The following is a 21,247-nucleotide window of genomic DNA, read 5'->3' on the forward strand; positions in this document are numbered from 1 at the left end:
AAAGCTTCTTGTACTTTATGCAGTAAACTGCTTTAAAACATGGCTCTCTAAAATGATTCTGCTAAATCAGAGCACTGTTCTGTGGTTATTATGTGTGCCAGACTGGGAAAAGCCATTTCATGTAAATGTGTCTGAATATACTAAATGTCCTACTTTAAGAAAATATGAATATATATTTACCAATATGACATGGAAATGTTTAATTTGGACAACTTTTCTAACCTTGCCTTAACTGTCTGGGGAGCTCATGTGTAAGGAGCCAGTTTAATAAAGGCAGTGGTAAAAACAGTCAGTCTGCTTAAAGATGTCCAAAACCTTGCTAGTTAATGACTACATATTGAAATCTGCTGGGGGAGGGGGGATTAGGGGTTTCATTCTTTCTTTTTGGTCACCTGATGTTATTTGTTTATAGAAGATGCAGAGGACCACTCTTATTATTATTTAGGCCGTGTTAAATAAAAACATAGAATTGAAGGCAGGTGTGCTTTCTTTTCTCCATGGTTGTATATTTAGATTTTTAGCTTTTGACTGTTGTATAAGTATTATATATGGGCTGAATTTTTGTCTGTCTTTGTGCAGATATTCCATAAACAGGATTTAGTCTCAAGTGGGATTTTGATTAATAATTTTAAAATAAAAGGAAATAATAATGTGTGTGTGATTAGATCAGAATGTACTACTCTCCAGGGTTGTGCTTTGTTTTTACATTTACATTTACATTTACATTTAGCAGACACTGTTTTCCCAAGCGGCTTACACCTGAGGAAATACAAGCAAAGCGATATATCAAGCGGAGAACAATACAAGTAGTGCTACTATACAAGATTTATAATTGTGTTCCAGAGAAGCAAAGTGCGCAGAGTAGAGGTGTAAGAGCCAGTGTAAGGGTTTTTTGGGTTATTTTTAAATAATATGGGTTGACATTTATTTTTCTCCGAAGAATGTCCTAACCACTCTCCTTGGCTGTGTTCATTATTTCATTGTGTGTGCTGCTATATTGCACCTCAAGCTGGTGTTTACCTTTTGTTTCTTTGACATATTTCCTGGTCGCTCCCCCTTTTATATATATATATATATATATATATATATATATATATATATATATATATATATATATATATTAGTTTTATCTGTCTGTCTGCTCTACATTAATAAAAAATCAACTTCTGATATCCATGTCTGCCTGTGGTCTAACCCCTGATATGCACCATCACCATGATTCTTATATATGTACTGCAAGCATCTACATGTTTGACATGGATGTGGTGGTAATTTGTAAATTTGTTAAACACTGTAATATTATCATAAAAGTAATATAAATCATATTATGTATGAATAATTTTTTTTTTTACTGTGAGTGAATAATTCAATTAGCCACTAACTAATATTCCAATTTTTATTCAGCACACAATCTCATTCCACGTGTATATAACATAATACAGAAAGAAGCTGTCAGAGGCAATATGCTATAAAATTGTGTATATTAATGATGTATATTATATTTATACCTTGTCAACACTCATACATACAGGACATCTGAAAACAAAATGAATAACATACATTGAAATATCTTCTTATTCTCAGTATCTCAATATCATTTCATTCTTTTCCTATTTTATCTGCCATCACAAAACACCTGCTACAGTAACCATTGCTTTGTCTTAATATTATCCTACAAAAAAACAATACTCTTAAAAACTGCATAAGATCCAAACTAGCCAAGTCTTATAGAAAAAAACAATAGTATTTCACTCCTTCTGCATAGACTCCCCTGTCATGATTACATTTTCCGATGCCTTTTGAAATCTGCAGTGTTGGTGTAATCATCATCATAATGCTATAGAGGATTTTGTGGAAAAAGACAAAGTAAGTAAGCATCAAGGACCAGCAGAGCATTAAAAATGCACCCAGTGGAAAAAGAACATATAGCTGTTTAACGAACTAGTTGGAATACTTGTGGTAGTTCTTATAGAGTTATAAATACAATTGCTCATTTCAATCATTTATATTATTATTATTAGATACTTACTGCTAAGTTACCACCACCTGATATGTAGCACTTTGGTTCACTGTGATGCATAGTTTACAAAAGGAGAGAAATTAACACACAGAGATAGACAGATGGCAAAGTGAAGAGAAGGCATAGTGACATACTGTATGTACAGTCTTGAATGTATTTTTATGTTGCTTTATAGCTTTTTTCAGCAGAAATATGCAAAAATGAAATGAACTATGTTTATATAATAAGATTTGTCTTTTTCTTAAACACTGCAGGTCTAATCTGATTTCAGCAAGGAAACTATTAAATTTATGAAAAGAAATTACTAAAGAGAATATACTGTACCTCTTTGGTGATGGAAAGTGGGGGTCTGAATATCCTGCAGATGTGGCTGCTGCACTGACATTGTTTACTCTGTGAATAAAAGTTACATTTTCATTGACTATTTATGATCGTTAAAATAAAAGCATATGTAAAAACCAGCGCTTGCTTAATTTACTCCATCGTGACTTATTTTCCACAAACTAATTTATAACATACAGATGTTTATAAGTTAAAATAGATTAAATGTTACATTAATACATTAAAATAAAACTACTGTATGCATTTAGAGCAAATTGACAAGTACATATGAAGCTGATCTGCTTGACCAGGTTCAAATACAGTTCCCCCTGAAAGTATTGGAATGGCAAGGACAAATCTCTTGTTTTTGATATTCTTTTAAGGCATTTGGGTTTGAGATCAAAAGATGAATATGGTCTGCGCTTTTATAGCACTATATGGTTCTACAAAGCACTTTACACTGTGTCTCATTCACCCCTTCACACACACCAATGGTAGCAGAGCTGCCATGCAAGGCGCTAACTTGCCATTGGGAGCAAGTTGGGGTTCAGTGTCTTGCTCAAGGACACTTCGGTGTGTAGAGTCATGTGGGCCGGGAATCGAACCGCCAACTCTACGATTAGTGGACAACCCGCTCTACCACCTGAGCCACAGCTGCCCAGAATATGAGATGATGGATCATAATTTCAGCTTTAGATATTTACATCTAAATGTGTTAAACAACTTAGAGCATGTCGCCTTTTCTTTGAACCCACCCATTTTTCAAGTGATCACAAATATAAGAATATGTGAATATATCTTTACAGAGAAATGCATCCAGTCTAATCGGGATGACTTTCATCATTAGGCAAGACATTGACCCAAAACACACTGACAACACAACAAAGGACTTCATCAGTGGGGAAAAGTGGAAGTTTTTAGACTGGCCAAGTCATTCTCCAGATCTTAACCCAATTAAGCAGCATTTCACCTCCTGAAGACCAAAATAGGCAACAACTGAAAGAATCTGTGGTACAAGCCTGGAAAAGCATCACAAAAGAAGAATGCAAAAATTTGGTGATGTTATTGGAAGCAAGGAATATGCAACCAAAATTATTAAGTGTTATTTACTTTAAAACTATCTGTTCCAATACTTTTTCTCACCTAAAATATGTGTGGTCTGCCACAAATGGTGCCATGTTCTAAGTGGTTTAACACCTCTAAATGTAAATATCAGGACCTGAAAGCTGAAATTCTGATCTATCCTATTATATTCATCTTTTGATCTCAAACCCTAATGTCTTCAGTGAAAAGCAAAAAAGCAAAAAAAAGAAAATGGCCTTGGCCTTCTATTACTTTCGAAGGGGAATGTATATGTTTTCAGCATTACTGGTGCAGACAGCAATTTTATGTGTGAGAAATGTTCTTTGTAATCTTTATGGAAATTACTGACAAAGCAGAGCCAGTGTCTAACTCCATTTGAAGTGTTATTCTCTTTATTGAAAGAGAAACCTACAGGATTTCCCAGTTGTGTCTCTTGAGTGTATACATATATAAACATGCTGATTCTGTGTCTGTATCAGAATGATTTTTGGTTTCATTAACTTTGTATACGTTTCTTTTTATTCTTGTGAAACATTTTCTCTGGTAATTTAGTTCTGCACACTTGTATTTAAACCAACAAATTAGTGGCAGTGTACAATCTCTTTCACAATGGTAGCAAGTGGGGTTTAATTTGTATATAGAAGAATCTGATTTCAGTTGTATGCATCAGGGTCACATTTAACAGAATTTACACATAAACTGAAAGATTCATGTAGTTTCCAAATATTTGCATGTCAACCACATTGTATGCAGCTCATTTTCTTTCTTTTTTAACATCAACCTTATTGTACTACTGTGTATTCTATGCTGTAAAGGTTTTTTTGTGTGTTATTAAAAGTGTCACCTACTTGTACTGCACTGTCAGATCTGTACTGGTCACTGGACCTCTTCTGTGAATACAAAATGATGATGATGATGATGATTATAGGAAAACGTTAGAACAAAATGATTGCATGTTAAGCTATTCAATATCATGTTTTATTTTAAAACATTTCAGTTACCCAGTTAAGTTAAAAGAAAAATAATACAGAGTTACTGTACTGTGAATAACATTCTACATTTGCATTTCTAACATAAACAATTTTTAGTTTAAAAAAAACAATTGCCTTCTTTCAGTTGTTGGTTCATCACTAGTTTTCCTGTAATTGTAGGTTCAATATTTCAATATTAAAAAGTAAGTTATGCATTGCAATATTAAAACAACATTTCTGGAAAGAATATAAAGATATGAATACTGTATAAAACTTACTTCTGGATTCTTCTTCTACAAATGATTCCCGCAACAATACAAAAAAGCAATAATGTAAACAAAGGCAGAATTATATAAAGTCCTATGCTGTCCATACCCAGTCCTTCAAATCCTAAAAAAGTACACACAAGTTATACAATAATCCACTGTAGCATGGTTTTAAAAAATAAACTTAAACTGAAGGATTTTGCCATACTCACGTTTCACACTCAGTAAGGTTGAGCTATCTTCGTACTTTCCCTTCCTGAAAGAGGCTCGACAAATGAGATTTTCTACTTCTTCATAGCCTGTTGGGATGAAAGTAATTGTGGAGGTTGTTTCCCATTTGCCTGCACTTCTCTCCATGTGGCTCACCACTTCTCTGGCAGCCGGAACATTCCATGTGATAGTTGGGGGATATGAGGAACATGTATGATTGACAGAACAGTTTATTGTGAATCGCTTTCCTGGCTCCATCTTCTCAGGAAGAGCCGATATCACAGGCTTGTCTGGAGATGCTACATTCAAAGAAAGACAAGGATGTTCATCAGGTTTTTTCTTGTTCTTGTACTATACATATATAACCATAATTTCATTGTTGTGCAAGAGAGCACCTTTGGAACACAACTGGGCTCATTGCTGATGGTCTAAAAAAGCATGCACATAACATGATACAACCGTTTCACCTTTCATGATGATGAACACACAGCTGTGGTTGAAGCTGTACTTATCGTTGCCTTTTTCCGCACGGAAACAGAATGGCCCGTTGTCATGAGCTTGAACATTATCAATTTCTAAAGTGCAGTTCTTGTCATCTGGATTCCCCAGAAGCTTTGTGCGGCCCTTAAAGTTGTCCATAACATTGGATTGTCCAGTGTGGTAAACATATTTGCCCTCACTGGTGTACCACAGACCTCGAAGGCGCGGAATGAATTTGTCACCAGTCTGGAAAGTACAGGGTATCACTACACAGGAGCGGGTCAAAGCACTGATCCTAGGCGCGACATTTGCCTCGAAAACATGGACAGCTGAAATCAAGCAAGTAAAGGGTTGTTAAGGTTTATATACAGTCATGTAAAAAAATACAGTCCATGGAAATTGTTGGGTTGTTTTTTTGTTTTTGTTTTTTACATATTTGGACAAGCAAACATTTGATCCTCTTTGAAACAGTGAATATTAATCAATCAAGTGACACATACAATTGACATTTTGTAGTAATTTTCACAATTTAAATGAACAAAAGTACAGATTAGTCACATGGAAAATGTAAGTACACCACTACATTTATCACACCCTCTGTTACAGCCATTTTGCCATTTTGTTGTGGAGTTGGAATTTGGGGCTGTTTTTGATCTGTTTGTTCGGGATTATGTTGTGTTCTGTGATGTTTGGTGGTGCGTTTGCTCCTGGGTCATGGGTCACGTGTGATGTGGGAGGTGCATATAACATGGGTTAACCTTCCAACAGGCAGATGGAAATGGAGAGCTGGGAAGCACACCTGTTTTGATAACGCTCCTGCACGCCAATTCACAATAATTCATTTTACGTTAAATTCAATAGTAAGGTTTCATTTCAACAAGTTTTCATTCATTATTTGTTTTTGTCAAGAAAAATAAAGGACTTTTTTATCTACAGCATGCGAGAGAGTGCGTTAATCCAACCCTGGTTCCCCCGTTTCCCCTGCATCGAACAAATCACAGACACACCTTCAAATCCATAAAATTAGAATCAGGTGTTCAAGATTGGGTGCCAGGGATTAGAACCTGCTTAGGGAGTGCAGGTGGAACCTGTCTTGTTTATACCCCTCTCATATCTAGTGTCTGGTGTTCCCTTTGTTATTGAGGTGTGTGCTGTCATCATGCCAAGATCTAAAGAGTTCTGTAAGGCCTTCAGAAAGAAAGGTTGTGGATGCTTATGGCATCTGGCAAGGGATTTAAAAAGATCTCCAAATTATTTGAAATACATCATTCCACTGTAAGGAAAATAATCTACAAGACCGTCTGATGCAAAAAAGAAGTCTCCACAAACCCCAAAAATTTAATCACAGGATCTGCTAGTACGTCTTGCAACTATTGGTGTCAAAGTGCATGCTTCTACAATCAGAAAGAGATTGCACAGATTTGATCTGCATAGGAGGAAAAAAGCCTTCGCAAGACTATAGTTTGCCAATGAGCATATACGCAAAGACCAGACCTTTTGGAATAATGTGCTCTGGACAGATGAATCAAAGATAGAGTTGTTTGGCCACAGTAACAGCAGACATGTTTGGCACAGACCAAAGACAGTTTTTCAAGAGAAGCACCTCATATTAACTGTGAAGCATGGTGGTGGAAATGTTGTGGTTTGGGGTTGCTTCGCTGCCTCAGGGACTGGACAGCTTGCATTCATTGATTCAACTATGAATTCTGCATCATATATATATATATATATATATATATATATATATATATATATATATATATACACAACCCCAATTCCAAAAAAAAATTGGGACACTGTGTAAAATGTAATTAGATACAGAATGCAATCATTTCAAATCTCATAAACCCATATATTATTCACAAAAGAACATAGAAAACTTCAAATGTTTAAACTGAGGAAATTTAAGGAAAAAAATAAGGCAATGTGATGGCTGCAACAAAAGGATGGAAAAGTAAGTGTTACCAAAAAGAAACAGCTGGAGGTTAATTGGAAACAGGTAACATGATTGGGTATAAAAAGAGTATCTTAAAGAGGCAGAGTCTTTCAGAAGTAAAGATGGGCAGAGGTTCACCAATCTGCAAAAAACTGCGTCTACAATTTGTGGAACAATTTCAGAATAATGTTCTTCAATGTAGAATTGCAAAGACTATGAATATCTCATCATACAGTACATAATATCATCAAAAGATTCTGAGAATCTGGAGAAATCTCTGCGCGCAAGGGATAAGGGTGAAAATCAATATTGCATGGCTGTGATCTTCAGGACCTCAGGCGGCACTGCATTAAAAACAGGCATGAGTCTGTAATGGAAATCACTGCATGGGCTCAGAAACACCTCCAGAACGCATAGTCTGTGAATACAGTTTGCCGTGCCATCCACAAATGCTGGTTAAAGTTTTATTATTCAAAGAAGAAGCCATATGTGAACATGATCCAGAAACGCCGCCGTCTTCTCTGGGCCAAAGCTCATTTAAAATGAACTGAGGCAAAGTGGAAAACCACAAAGTGGTTCTCTGGTCAGACGAATCGAAATTTTCCTTTTGGAAACCATGGATGCTACGTCCACTAAACTAAAGAGGACTAAAGAGGAGAGGGACCATCTGGCTTTTTTATCAGCACTCGGTTCAAAAGCCTACATCTCTGATGATATGGGGTGCATTTGTGCCTATCAAATGGGAAGGTTGCACATCTGGAAAGGCACCATCAATGCTGAAAGGTGTATATATACAGGATTTAGAGCAACCTATGCTTCCATCCAGATTCCATCCCATTTTTACTTCTGAGAGACTCTGCCTGTCTAATATACTCTTTTTATACCCAATCATGTTACTGATCTGTTGCCAATCAACCTAATTAGTTGCTAAATGTTCCTCCACTGTTTCTTTTTAGTAACACGTTTCCAGCCTATAGTTGCCCCAATCCAGACTTTTTTGAGATGAGCTGTGACCATCAAATTCAAAATTACCTTATTTTTTCCTTAAAATGGTACATTTCCTCAAGTTAAACATTTGGTAAGTTTTCTGTGTTCTATAGTGAATAATATATGCGTTTATGAGATTTTAAAATCATTGCATTCTGTTTTTATTTTTCATTTTTATTTTATTTTTAAAAATTTTTGAAAGTGTTGTGGGTTGTTTGTGAATATATATATATATGTAGCGGGGTGAAAAATAGTGTCATTATTTAAGTTGATTCCTCGAATAAGTTATTAAATAGATTTCAATGGTTAAAGATATTATGTGTGATGCTATACTACCTGTGTATTTGGGAGTGGATGTAAAAACAGTCAGTTTGATTTGTTATGTTAATGGACCAATCAGGAGTGAGCTACAGGTCACAGGAGGGTTGGGGGGAAACAATGCGAGAGAAAGAGGGAAGAGAGAAGAGCGTGCGTGTGGTAGGAGTGTGGATTCGGTAGCTGTGGTTTTTCTCAAGTACCATCACTGTGAGTTAAGTGGTCAACCAGAGATATGTGATTTTAGTGGTGGAATAAGCTATTTGTGGAGAATATAACTTCGGAGAGACGTTATATGACCTCAGAAAGAATATAATAGCTAAGAGCTAGCTGTTAAGACTTGAATGCTAGTGCACACGTGGATTTTGCTAATAAGTCAGCGAACAGCCGACTGGAGGTGCAGAGACTGTGTTTGTCACGGAGAAAGGAGCTGTGAATCTCCCTTTCTTCTATCTTGCAATGACCCTGCGTGAGTGTGACCACATTATTTACCAAATGTACCATTTATTTGTTTATGCCCTCGTGGTGAAGCAGCCATTTGGTTTGAGGCTTCTACATACGTCAGCTACATTCAGGCCTGCAACGAGGAACTGGGTACCATTAGTTTGTTGGTTTATGTGATAATGTTGGGTTTTTGTTTTCAGTTAATCTGGGTGAATAGCCTATATCTTTTGAGTGTTGTGCATACATTTTCTGATGTTTAATCTGTGCTGTTTAAAACTTCTTAAGGGATTCTGAAAACAATATATGATGTAAAATTGAAGCTGAATGTCTAATGCCTGACTTTCATGTTAAATACTTTGTGTCTATATTAGTAAAAAGGTTAAAGGTTTAAACATTGGTTTGATTACTGACCTAAAAGTTAAACATAAGTGTATACACTTTAAGATCATAGGTAGTTAATCAGTGATAAGAGATATTATCATGGCATGAGGGGATATAGTGGGTATTTCATAATGAGTATATTTATTAATTGGATAATTCTTGAATGCCTAGGGAACCCAAGGAATTAGCCGAGTAACATAAAAAACAAAGAAGAGAACGTATTTAGTATTTATCTGGATAAATAGAGAAGAACTCAGGGTAGTTCCCTCAAGTAAAAGGTATTACACCAAATGGGTGCTACAAATATATATATTGTCGCGACGGTCCGACAGCCAGCGCGCATGGTGAGAAAGTTGCCCCTTCCCCGACTGCCGCGCAGGCACGAAACGGATAGCCTCGTGTCAAGCTCGACGACAGCCGGAAGGCCCGTCACGATGGGGCGGAGCCATCGACACAACCCCGGCCGGCAATTGGGGAGTCGGTCGGGAGAATTCCACCACTCAGCAGACGGGGGAGGGGTATAAGAGGACGATTTGCACACGTGCGATTTTGAGTACTTGCTCACATGACATGTGCGCGTCACCGCTTCTGAATGATTCTGACTTCCAGACGGTGGCATTCTTTTCTAATCGCTCTCTCTCTTTCCAGAAGGCTCGGGTGCAGACGAGGACGCGGCCTGGTGAGCTCGAACACGACGCTTAATGACGTCACGAGGAAGCCCTCACGCTTCGGGGAAATCCCAACACGCCCTGGAGAGCGCCGCAACGCCCGCCCCACACAAATCCTCACACACTCACACCCCCGCGCACCTCCTCACTTCTGGCAGCACCCACGTAAGAGAAAATAAAATTAATCACTTGGTCACTGTACCCAGCGTCTCCTGCATGTCTGTGCTCCGCCCCTCGCGGGCTATTTCCATACTATATATATATATATACACATACACACACACACACACACACATACGATTATGAACACTTTTATACATTTTATACTGGTAAAGTATAAAAATAGAAAAAACACATACTGTCATTCTCAAATGGATCCACCACTTTTGGCACGTATCCTAGAAATGAATACGAACCAGAAGTTATATCAGGTAAATGGTAAATGGCTTTAATCTTACAGTCATGAACAAAGAGTCACTCACTTTGAACCTGTAAAACAATGGAAGTTGTGATCTTTCCACCAGGAAATGTTGCAGTGCAAGTCAGTTTCTTGCCATCATCCTCCATTGAAGCTATATATAATGCATTGGAGTAGGTGGCCCAGGTTAATGATGGGCCTTTTTTAGTCCCCACAGTGTCTGGCATGTCTTTGTAGTTCCAGGTGAAAACTGGAGGCTGACCCTTGCAGGAATGGAAAACTGTGCACGTAAAGTTATTCCCAACACCCTCCACAACATCAGCCACCTCAGGATCAATGGTTATATCCTTATAGGTACCTGAAATAAAATTATAAGCCTTGTAAAAGCACATGTTAATTAAAATACTCTAAATTTAGTGGGAAGAGGAATACCACATCATAGTATATCGTCATACTGTAGTGTCAATGCTGTGTATAGTTATAAATCATAAAGCATTCTTAACAGATCGTTCATGAATGATTACTTATGTTGAAACATCAAATGGCAAATTGATGTTCAGTTGTGTCATAGTATTGAATTTTTATTGTAATTTTAACTACAGTAGGATGCAAATTGCTAACACTGGTAGTACATGCACCAAGCATGTAAGGAGAAATCAATTCTGATATTTAAGTGATATATGATTACAATTGCTGCTCTGGCAAGCTGTAAAATGAGGAACGAGCTAGGACCATATAAGAGTTATACAGTCCTGAACACCATTTAAAGATATTGCAATATAATGGCAAATTTTGTATTTAGTCACCAAATCCCAAACTACAAGGTTCGCTTAGGATACAACAACACACACTTAAATCAGTCCCAACCAACTTTCAGAAGCTGGGCTCTTGTAGGATTTCTCATGAACAAACCTGAATTCAGATCAAAATGATCATGTAGGATGGCAGTTTAGCTCAGCTGTCATTAGTTACTGGTCTTTCACACGACATCAAGATTATTACACCAGATAGTCTCAACTCCCCACACACCAAAAACTACAGGATGTTCATTCATTCATCTCCTGTAACCATTTTATCCTGTTCAGGGCCACAGAGCCTATCCCAGAAACACCTACAGGGAATGTAGCAAAGCCTCTCTATCTGGATATTTTGGAAAATGCAAAACTCCACACAGACTCCACTCAGGATCAGTCTAGGGGCCTTGGAGCTGTAAGACAGCAACTCTACCTGCTGCTCTAATTTCCACACAATATATCGAGTCTTAAATATTGAACATATTTACCGTTGTAAATTGGGGAAACAACAATTGGACTGTGAATAGTTTAGATGGGTTTATATTTGACTTTACACACCCCACACCTTCACGTAATATGGAAAGATAATTGCTTAAGACCAGTGTAAAATCAAGACAACTTTTGCAATAATCAGGAGGTGTAAATCAGCCTGTTGTCCAGGCATTACTACTTACACTGAGCATTGAGATTGATTTGTGCTTCTGATGTCTGTCCACTATGGAATGTGGCTTTACATGTAACAGTTTGCTCCTCTTCCTTAATTATAAATGAGTGAACCCTGATGGTTTCCCAAAAGCCATTCTCTACTGGAGTGTGTACAGTGATGTCAGTCCCAAGTGCTTTCCCCACAGACAGACTTGGAGGATTGGGCGGACAGGTATGCAGGACACTACAGGACACTGTGACTTGCTCTCCCACTCTTGGTACGCCAGTAATTTTTAGTTTTGGTTTAAGGGCTTGTTCTGTCAAAAGCAAGCAGTAGACTGGATTAAAGATCAAACACTCCTTGTTAATGTAAAATGTCTCTATATAAATAGGTGGCACTACCTGTTATTTGGAGTTCAATAGATTTGTCATAGTAATTTTCCTTGTGAAATGACTGAACTGGTTTTGGATCAATCCAGGGATACAGTCTATCCCCATTATGGAGCATATCAAGTTGCTTTATTTCCAAACTGCAATTTTTCTCACTAGGCAATCCGTATAGTCTTGTCTTGCCATTGAATTTGCTGAGGACATCCTCATTATCTGGGCCATACACTAAAGGGTACTCTGTTGTAGAGTATAGGTACCATTTCACCTTAACATTGCTATGTTTTTCTGCTTTGAAATCAAAGCTGCATGGAATGACCAGGCAGGAGCCCTGGAGACCTGTGATCTTGCTGGGCATTGTATATGTCCAGTCCAGTGAATGCATCCCCCCTTTATTAGAAAACAAATGACAAATTATGCAGTGAGTAAAATACTTTTGAGCATTAATTCACAATGTTAAAAAAAAAAAAAAAAAAAAACTACTAAAAACAGTGAACAGTTACAAATTTTTGACTATTTCTTGTTGATGACTAGGGCTGGACTGCACCTAGCACAGTGGGTTTTTTTTTTTTTTTTGCTGGATTTGTAATTAAATGATGCAGACTAACTTACTTTTTACTTTTAAAGTAACATGATCTGAAGTCTCTCTCTCTGTAGTTTGAGCGGTGCATGTTAATGTCTTTCCATGGTCATGCCTTGATGGTTTCAGTTTTAAAGTGGAAACTGTTTTCCAACTATAGGGGGAAACATTGTGTTTCAAGAGAAACTGGCAGGTTTTGGTAATTCCAGATTATGTTTGGTTTTTCTTTTTGACAAGTGTGGTTCACAGTACAGGTAAAGCTCTTCTCAATTCCTTCCATAGCCTCATCTTGGCTTGGACTTATTACAGGTTTGTGAAAGTCACCTGAGAAACATAGTGAAAGTGTTCATTAAAGAAAAAGAAGTGAAGCTTACAAGCTGACATACCGGGCTTTTTGAGTTAAAATCCATGGCTATTGTTTCACACTCACATAAAGGATTAAGACTGATTTCAGTCTTCGATGTCTGTCCACCTGCATAACTCACGGTGCAAGTAACAGACTTGTCATATGCCTCAACGGTCCAGGTAACCTCCATGGTTAACTTCCATTTCCCATTATGAAGGGGTGTGTGAATTAAGTCTCGAGTACCACGAGAATTACTCAGAGAAAGACTCAGCATTGGGGGTGTTGGAGGACAGGTGTGTATCACACTGCAGGACAAGGTTACTGGCTCACCAACTTTAGCTATGCCAAGAAGATCTGCTTGTGGTAGCGCAGCAATATCTTTAACAAGTAAACATATCATTTGTGAGTGATACAAAACACATTTACAAGGGAAAAATAATGGGAGACATTATATGAGTTATATATGTATCCTGAATTACTTTTCTCTGAAATTAATGTATTTTAATATGCTAACAACTGTAGTGATTTACTTTAAGTCTGGTTTTGTTTGTTCTTTGTTTGTACTTAAACCATACTCATATTACTATCATGCTAAATGTTCAATTATTAATAATATATAGAAAGAAAATGTAATAAAGATGATATGGATATTGTATATTTATATAATAAGATTTAAGTGATCTTACCTGTCACCTCAAGGGCAATAGTTTCATGATCAAAATTTTTGCTGTGGTATGATTCAATAGACTTTGGGTCCATCCAGGGAAATAGTCTTTCCTGACTATGTTGCATTTCAAGTGGCTCGATCTTCAAGCTGCAGTTTTTGCCATTTGAGGAGCCAAATAAACTTGTCTTTCCTTTGAACCGATTAATGATATTGTGTGTTGATTGGTCATACACCAGAAGGTACCCTGAAGTGGAGAGTTTATACCATTTTACGTTGGTCATGCTATGCTGGAGGTTTTTGAATTCATAATTGCAGGGAATGACCACACAGGAACCTCGCATGCCAGTAATTGTGCTGGGCATTGTGAAACTCCAGTCAAGTGAGCCCATTGACCCTGTAATAAAAATACACATAAAATGTTATTACCCTGAAGAAGGAGTAAGTGGTTGAAGATGGATGGATAAAATGTTATTATATGTTACATTTTTATAATGCCATACTAAATATCTAGGAATCCTAACAAGAATGAGCTCATTTTTCATACAACTGCTAGCCCTGCCTGAAGCCCTAACCTTAAACATTCATAACTTAAGAGCTGGCTTATGCAAATTCTTATCATTTGGCAGTCATGAGAATGTACTGATGATGGACATGCATGTCAAGAAGATAAAGTAAGGATACAGTCAACTAAAAGGCTTTAACACCAAAAGTTCTTACTCACTTTGAACCCTTAAAGTGATTTCCACTGTTTGAACATTTCCTTTAAAATCTGCTTGGCAGGTAATGGTCTTGCCATTATCACTAGCTTTTGGTGTGAACTTTAATGTGGATTCAGCTTTCTGTTTTGTTCCCTGCTTTGATATATGAAACGTGCTGCCAGGTAACTGTTCACCGCTCCAAGAAATGTAAGGTCGGTCTTTAGCACATGTGTATGTAACAGAGCAAACAATGTCTTCTTCCACACCCTCAAGAAACGCTGTGTTTGAATCAGGAGTAATCTGGGCTTGATCAGTGAGACCTACGATACATAATAAAGGCGTTATCAAAGACAATACACAAAAACAGAATAAACAGTTGTACGATGCACATAGTAATGCAGTTTGTTTGTTTGTTTTTTATGGACAATACATTGAATTCAGAAATATAAAATGAAAAAATATTACTTACACTGTGCAATATGTATTTGTGTAGTGGATTCAGAGAGGCCACCCCTGTGTCTAACAGAACACAGAAATGTATGACTTTCAGACTGAACAATCCCTTCACGTGTTAGTCTGATTTCCCAGGTGCCATTAGAATGAATTAAGCTGTTTTTCAATCTGTCTTCTGCTCCAGGTTTTTTATCTATCCCAGTCAAACTTAGGGAGGGGGGGTTGTAAGGACAGGAGTGTTGTGTTGTGCATTGAACTGTAATGCTTTCTCCAATTTTATAACCCCCAGAAATGGAAACAATGGGCTTGTCTGCAGCTGCTACCTCATTCAAAACAGACAGAAAAAGCAGAAGTATATCAGACAAAATTACATGTAACTTCTCAATATTAACTGTAGCAAAGCTCCAGTAGCAGTTAAACTATACCAAAGCTCCATTTTCACAAAAAATAAAATAAAATAAACTGTAAACTATATTGTAAAGGAATGTACAAGATGGTAAGTAAATGTAACACTTACACTTAACATGAATTAGAGTAGTAACATCAAAGAATCTGAAAGTGCTCCTTCCAACATTTTCCGGGTCTATCCAAGTATATATTCTGTCTCCATCGTGGGAAAGACTAAGATCATCAATCACTAGACTGCAGTCCAAGTGAGATTCCGTATATATCCAGGTTCTTCCTCTGTACCTATCAATCACTTCCTTAGGGTTCCAACGGTCATACACTAGAGGATATCCATGACCAACATACTGATACCACACTATCCGATAAGCGTTATAAGGTGGATAAGATGAATAGGAGAATGAACATGGTATAACAATGCAGGATCTGCGTAGGCCATAAACGCTGTGTGGCATGTCAACTGACCAGGCCCAGGTGTTGTTAACCAGGATGCCTGTGTGCGAGAATTGGTATGTTAGTTCATTCTCATGTTCATACCAGACTGTTGTTGTGCTATACATAAATAATGTTTAAGTTTATAAAACACTGTACCATAAAGTATTATATCCAGTAGCAGCAACCTTTTCATGTTCTCAGGCCAAAATGAATGCAGATAAACAGAGTGTCGACTCTAGAACGGACATGGTACAATGTTAATGAGATTATAAGGCAATTTTCTGAGAATACAGCATTTGTTCTGTGCAAACTTAATTATGTGGGTAAATGTAATTAATTCATCTGACATCAAAATATACTGTTCTGTTTTACCACCAGAATCACATATTGTGTGCTTGTTCACATACACCAGCATCTTCCAAAAAAGCCAGGAAGTGACATATGACATAGTATTTGTAAAAACTCTTTTGGCTTGTTTTTTTTGAGACCATTCGCCAGACCACGTGTACACCATATGGAGCTATTCGCTTAGCAGCTTGTAACTGTCATGCAAAGCTGCTGATAGCTTCCTAAAATTTCTTCTACTGTAGTGAGTGTATATTTTATTCATTGTGAGCCCTTTGCTAGTGAAACACTAGAGCACTGCATGGTGCCTATTAACTTCAAGTTCAATCATTAGCATTGCTAGCCTTATTAGCTATCATCCACTATACTGTTCTCGATGAACTTGCTCCATGTTGCTCAGTAAGCAGCACTCATTGCTCATTCTCGTGCCAGGTTGGGTTCTGCCTCAGTGACACTTTCTCACAGTATTTCAAATCCTGAACTATACAACCAAACAGTGGGTTTCTGACTATGTGCCACTAATGTGTTTAAGTGGTTTGCCCATGTCATACCCATGTCAAACTGCTCTTGGATTAGTTCACTGCATCTAAAACACAGCTTGAACTGGTTTTAATGATGCACAGAGAAAGCAGATTATGCCATATCTAGACTCCTTGTCTCTCAAGGCTAATGTCTACATCAAGAATTTAGGGATGTTTGATAGTGCTCTCAGTTTTTAAAAAGAACATAGTAGCAATGTTTGTAAAACAGCAAATTATACAAGGTCTCTAACATCCACCAGCTCTGTGATGTCGTCATGGAGGAGTGGAAGAGGACTCCAGTGGCAAAATGTGAAGTTCTGGTGAACTCCATGCCCAAGAGGGTTAAGGCAGTGCTGGAAAATAATGGTGGCCACACAAAATATTGACACTTTGGGCCCAATTTGGACATTTTCACTTAGAGGTGTACTCACTTTTGTTGCCAGTGGTTTAGACATTAATGGCTGTGTGTGGAGTTATTTTGAGGGGACAGCAAATTTACACTGTTACACAAGCTGTACACTCACTACTTTACATTGTAGCAAAGTGTCATTTCTTCAGTGTCGTCACATGAAAAGATATAATCAAATATTTACAAAAATGTGAGGGGTGTACTCACTTTTGTGAGATACTGTAAATAAAAAAAACTTTACTTACTTACTTACTTATTTATTTACCTCCATACATTAAATAAACCACTCATTAGCACCAGCTATTTGCTGACTATACAGACTATGAGGCTCAACTAATATATTGATGATTTTGATGCCATTCCTTACAAGTGCCTCTCAAGGATGTCAGTTATACTGCTACCTGGACATCTCTGTGCAATTTCACCAGGTTCCACAATGTCAACATCATACCTCCCAGTGATATAAGCATAGGTCTCATCGCTCAAATCATTTCCAGTTAGTCCCAAGTTATGTCAGTCCCTTATGACCTTCTTTATTCTCACCTTACCATGATCCTATGTTCTATGATAACTTTTAACCACAGGAACTTGGCAAATAAGTTCCAGACGAAGATGGCTGTATGACAGCTGTATTTACTGCAAATACTTCATCATATATCACCTCACCTGCATCACATGTCAACACCAAGATTTTGTTGGAAGATCTCAGAATGTAATCACATAAGAGGATATCGAGGTGATTCTCACCACCCCTGGTAGTTATCCAGAATGCAAAATTCTTTCAACCCCTGTTACATATGCTACATACTGTAACTACTGAATTCTTTGTGGTTTGCTTTGTGGCTGTTAGCTAGCTAAATTAAATAATCTGTAAAATATATGCTTGTTGTCTTTTAAATGACAAAAATGCAACAAAAATCTAGCATGTATAGTAAATACAAAGGACAGTAAATTAAAAAGAAATATAATTATGCACTTATTGGCATTAGATAATGTTCCAGATATGAAAATGTATGTAAAGTATCCCACCACCTCTCCTCTCTTTCTCACCATTGTATTTTAGCACAAAAAAATCAGAAGTGAAAGTATATTCTACTTAGAAACAGCAATGTTAATAGAAAAGAAAACAGATTGCAGGCAGACATCTGTTGGGTCAATATAAGATTAGAATCCCCTTTTATAAGCCAATATTAATAAATGTATTACATAATTTCCTGAGCAACAAAAAAAAACAATACCCTCTTACACTGTTACATAATTCAACACAATGAGTGCTCATTGCGCAGTTAAAGATAAGTGTAACAAACCTGTCTGGTTTCCGCTTCAGTGATCTGGGTGTATGCGACATTTAATGGAATAGGTAGAAAAAGTTTAGCCCGGTGTGCATCATATCAGAATGTAGTTTTGGTGTTGCAATAAGAAATAAGCAAACTCTGGGATAGAATTCACACTGGCAATAATACATGATTCATGACAATTTTGAGTCAGGAATAATAAAATAAATCAGTATATACTGTACATACAGATTAACACAAATCCTTATAGCCCCTTATGATTTGACATTTACACATACAAAAAACCTTGTGGTGTTGGAGAGCTAGCTATCATTCTGTACTCATGCTGCTAATATGAAAACAAAATAACAAATCCCAAAACAAAACTTAAATTATAAACCCAAATAGCAAATCTAAAAACAAAATAACAAAACGACAAGTCTAACACTGTTCGAATTGTGCAGGTCTGTGCATATGTATCACCATTATTGTGTCTGTACAAACTTACAGCTTTCATGACATAAATTTTTAACAGGGTTAGGGTAACATAAATGAGGTTACATAAATTTTTAACAGTGTGCATCAGGAAATTAAGACATCAAGAAAGCTGTGCAATCCGAGCACTATAGATCATTTAGAATTGTTCTAATTGTGCAGTGATTTATTTGTCCAAGGTAACAGAAAAGAAATGACACCATAAACATACAACAAAAAAAGCTTATATATAAGGCTTTTTAACCCTGTTCTTCATATGATTTATATATATTTATCAAATTTATTAATTTTGCAGTTACAAAATGCCCAATATAAACTAGGTAAAAGTACCAGGCAATAAAAAAGAAAGTAATGTAGACAACTGTCCTTGTACTTACAAAGTGGATATCTTTTATTCCTCCTCAGAAATCTAGTCCTCATCAATCAGCTCACAGTATGGTGCTTAAGTATCCTGATCACAAAGCATTGCATCCCACCCAGTCAGATGACAAACCTGTAAGAAAAAACACAAGACAGACTGTGGAGTTATACAAAAAAATATTCATTGTCTGGAGGAGTGAGAGGGTGTGATACAGCAGGGACGTGCACAGACATTTTGGAGGGAAGGGGCTCAAGTGGAAAAAAAGGGCACTTCTTATAATTATTTATTTTTAAAAAATATATAAAAACACACACAAGCACATAACTGATGGTGACAAAGACTTAGTTTCACATGTGAGGGAGTGCTGTCTGTATCATGTAAAGGTCTATCAGCATACAACAAATTAACAGAACGGATAGTTATTTAGATGAGGAGTCTACGATCAAAATGATGAAGTTACTGTTTAAAGCAGGACTAGACATGCACCCATGCTAAATTTCTCAGCCGATACCGATAACCGATTATTCAGAGTGATATCGGCCGATACGGATAACTGATACCGATAGTTCTGCCTTTTATGCATTATTTTAAATTAATAATAATTAATTCAATAATCTTGAAGGAAATGCAAATAAAAACTTTATTCTCTCCATTTCAACAAGTTGTTTCACAGTAACTGGTCTCATAAACAGAAAACACATTACTCTAATTAACATTAACACATTAACTCAAAAAGTAAGATTTATAAAGATTAAAGTAATAATAAGAATAAAGATTAAAGTAAGATTTCTTAACTTATTGAATGTTATTAATTCATATTAACAAAATTAATTGACTGACTTTTAAAATACCTCCTGTTAGTTTCACATTCACTCACCACAAACAAAAGCATTTCTACTTCATCATTGAACAACAAACAGGTAATATATAGGCCTAATATAAACTTTTTTTGATGATGATATTAACTCATATTAACATTAACTGCATATGAAATATACTACTCTACAAATATTTTTCTGTGCAATATATAAATTTTTTATCACTCATTTAAATCTTTCAATGTGTACTGGCCCTTTAATTCAGTGCGAGAAGAGCTGGGGTGGGGGACACCCGTTTCCTGTTTCCTGTAAAATGTTAGCAGTGCAGAGATTACAGAGATTGCAGTCTTGTCGTCATTCCACACAAGAGACATCATCTTTACACACAGCATGAAAACGATGTGTTTTCCCGCCTTCATTTGATTGACAGGATATAATTGGTCCTGATCATCGGATGTTTCTAAACTAGTGGCCGATAAAGACAATTTTTCACACCCTCACACTGCAGAAATTCCCCTTTCTTCCAGAAGCGCATGATAAAATATTAGGCTTCTGGGGGAAAACCATGCACAAGCCGTATTTATAACCCCACAATGTTGGTTTATTCGGCCAGTGTGGGGAATGAACAGCATGGCTATTTAGCTATGCTGAAGGTGGAGGAGGTGCTTGCAAACTACCTCTCTCCATCGATGGCAGATAATTTAGGGGGGCCGGCTTTGCCATCCAAGCCACCGTGTAAGGCCACCGTGGCATTGGTGGGCAAGGCCTATGCAGTAGTAGTCTTGCTTGTCGGTCACTGCAGACAATGACAGTGTTGCAGGCCTAACAAGCAGACCTGCTGAGTGAGCTTGACATATGGCGGCATTCAGCCAGTTTCTTTCCTGTTGTGTCGAGTTCACCCGGGCATCCACAAGTGCAAGGGAGACCCATAATGCAAGTATGGCAGCCTACCGTAGAAAAGGGATACTGGGTCCAGTTTAGAGCTCGACCCCCCTGGTTCAGCCATTAACAAAAAATAGAGGAGTATTCGGCCAATTTTAGATCTGCATCATCTGAACTGTACTTTTCGGACATACACTTTTCGGTTTAAGATGCTGATTCCCAAACTTATCGT

At 37.1% G+C, this 21,247-nt stretch overlaps 1 protein-coding gene across 3 annotated transcripts; it reads right to left on the reverse strand.

Annotated features, from left to right (window-relative positions):
* Window positions 1-1,190: 1,190 nt before the first annotated feature.
* LOC128621203 (myelin-associated glycoprotein) lies at window positions 1,191-19,703 on the reverse strand. 3 transcript variants are annotated; one of them, XM_053646800.1, is made up of 13 exons: window positions 12,939-13,063; window positions 12,342-12,716; window positions 11,969-12,256; window positions 10,565-10,858; window positions 10,442-10,480; window positions 5,339-5,680; window positions 4,874-5,170; window positions 4,674-4,785; window positions 4,531-4,563; window positions 4,273-4,314; window positions 2,345-2,413; window positions 2,030-2,069; window positions 1,191-1,837 (listed from the first exon to the last, which is right to left on the reverse strand). In XM_053646800.1, the coding sequence occupies exons 2-13, from the start codon at window positions 12,709-12,711 to the stop codon at window positions 1,781-1,783; spliced, it is 1,983 nt and encodes a 660-aa protein (XP_053502775.1). In that variant the 5' UTR covers window positions 12,712-12,716; window positions 12,939-13,063; the 3' UTR covers window positions 1,191-1,780. The 3 variants fall into 3 exon arrangements, 2 of the variants coding, with proteins under 2 accessions (XP_053502775.1, XP_053502776.1); XM_053646801.1 differs by lacking the exon at window positions 4,531-4,563 and having other exon boundaries at window positions 1,192-1,837; XR_008388245.1 differs by lacking the exons at window positions 1,191-1,837; window positions 2,030-2,069; window positions 2,345-2,413; ... (6 more) ...; window positions 10,565-10,858; window positions 11,969-12,256 and adding exons at window positions 13,337-13,630; window positions 13,939-14,313; window positions 14,641-14,937; ... (2 more) ...; window positions 16,067-16,145; window positions 19,332-19,703 and having other exon boundaries at window positions 12,566-12,716; window positions 12,939-13,230.
* Between the last annotated feature and the right edge of the window lie 1,544 nt (window positions 19,704-21,247).

The sequence above is a fragment of the Ictalurus furcatus genome, chromosome 17 (genome assembly GCF_023375685.1).
Source record: "Ictalurus furcatus strain D&B chromosome 17, Billie_1.0, whole genome shotgun sequence".
In the NCBI taxonomy this organism is placed as follows: Eukaryota; Metazoa; Chordata; class Actinopteri; order Siluriformes; family Ictaluridae; genus Ictalurus; species Ictalurus furcatus.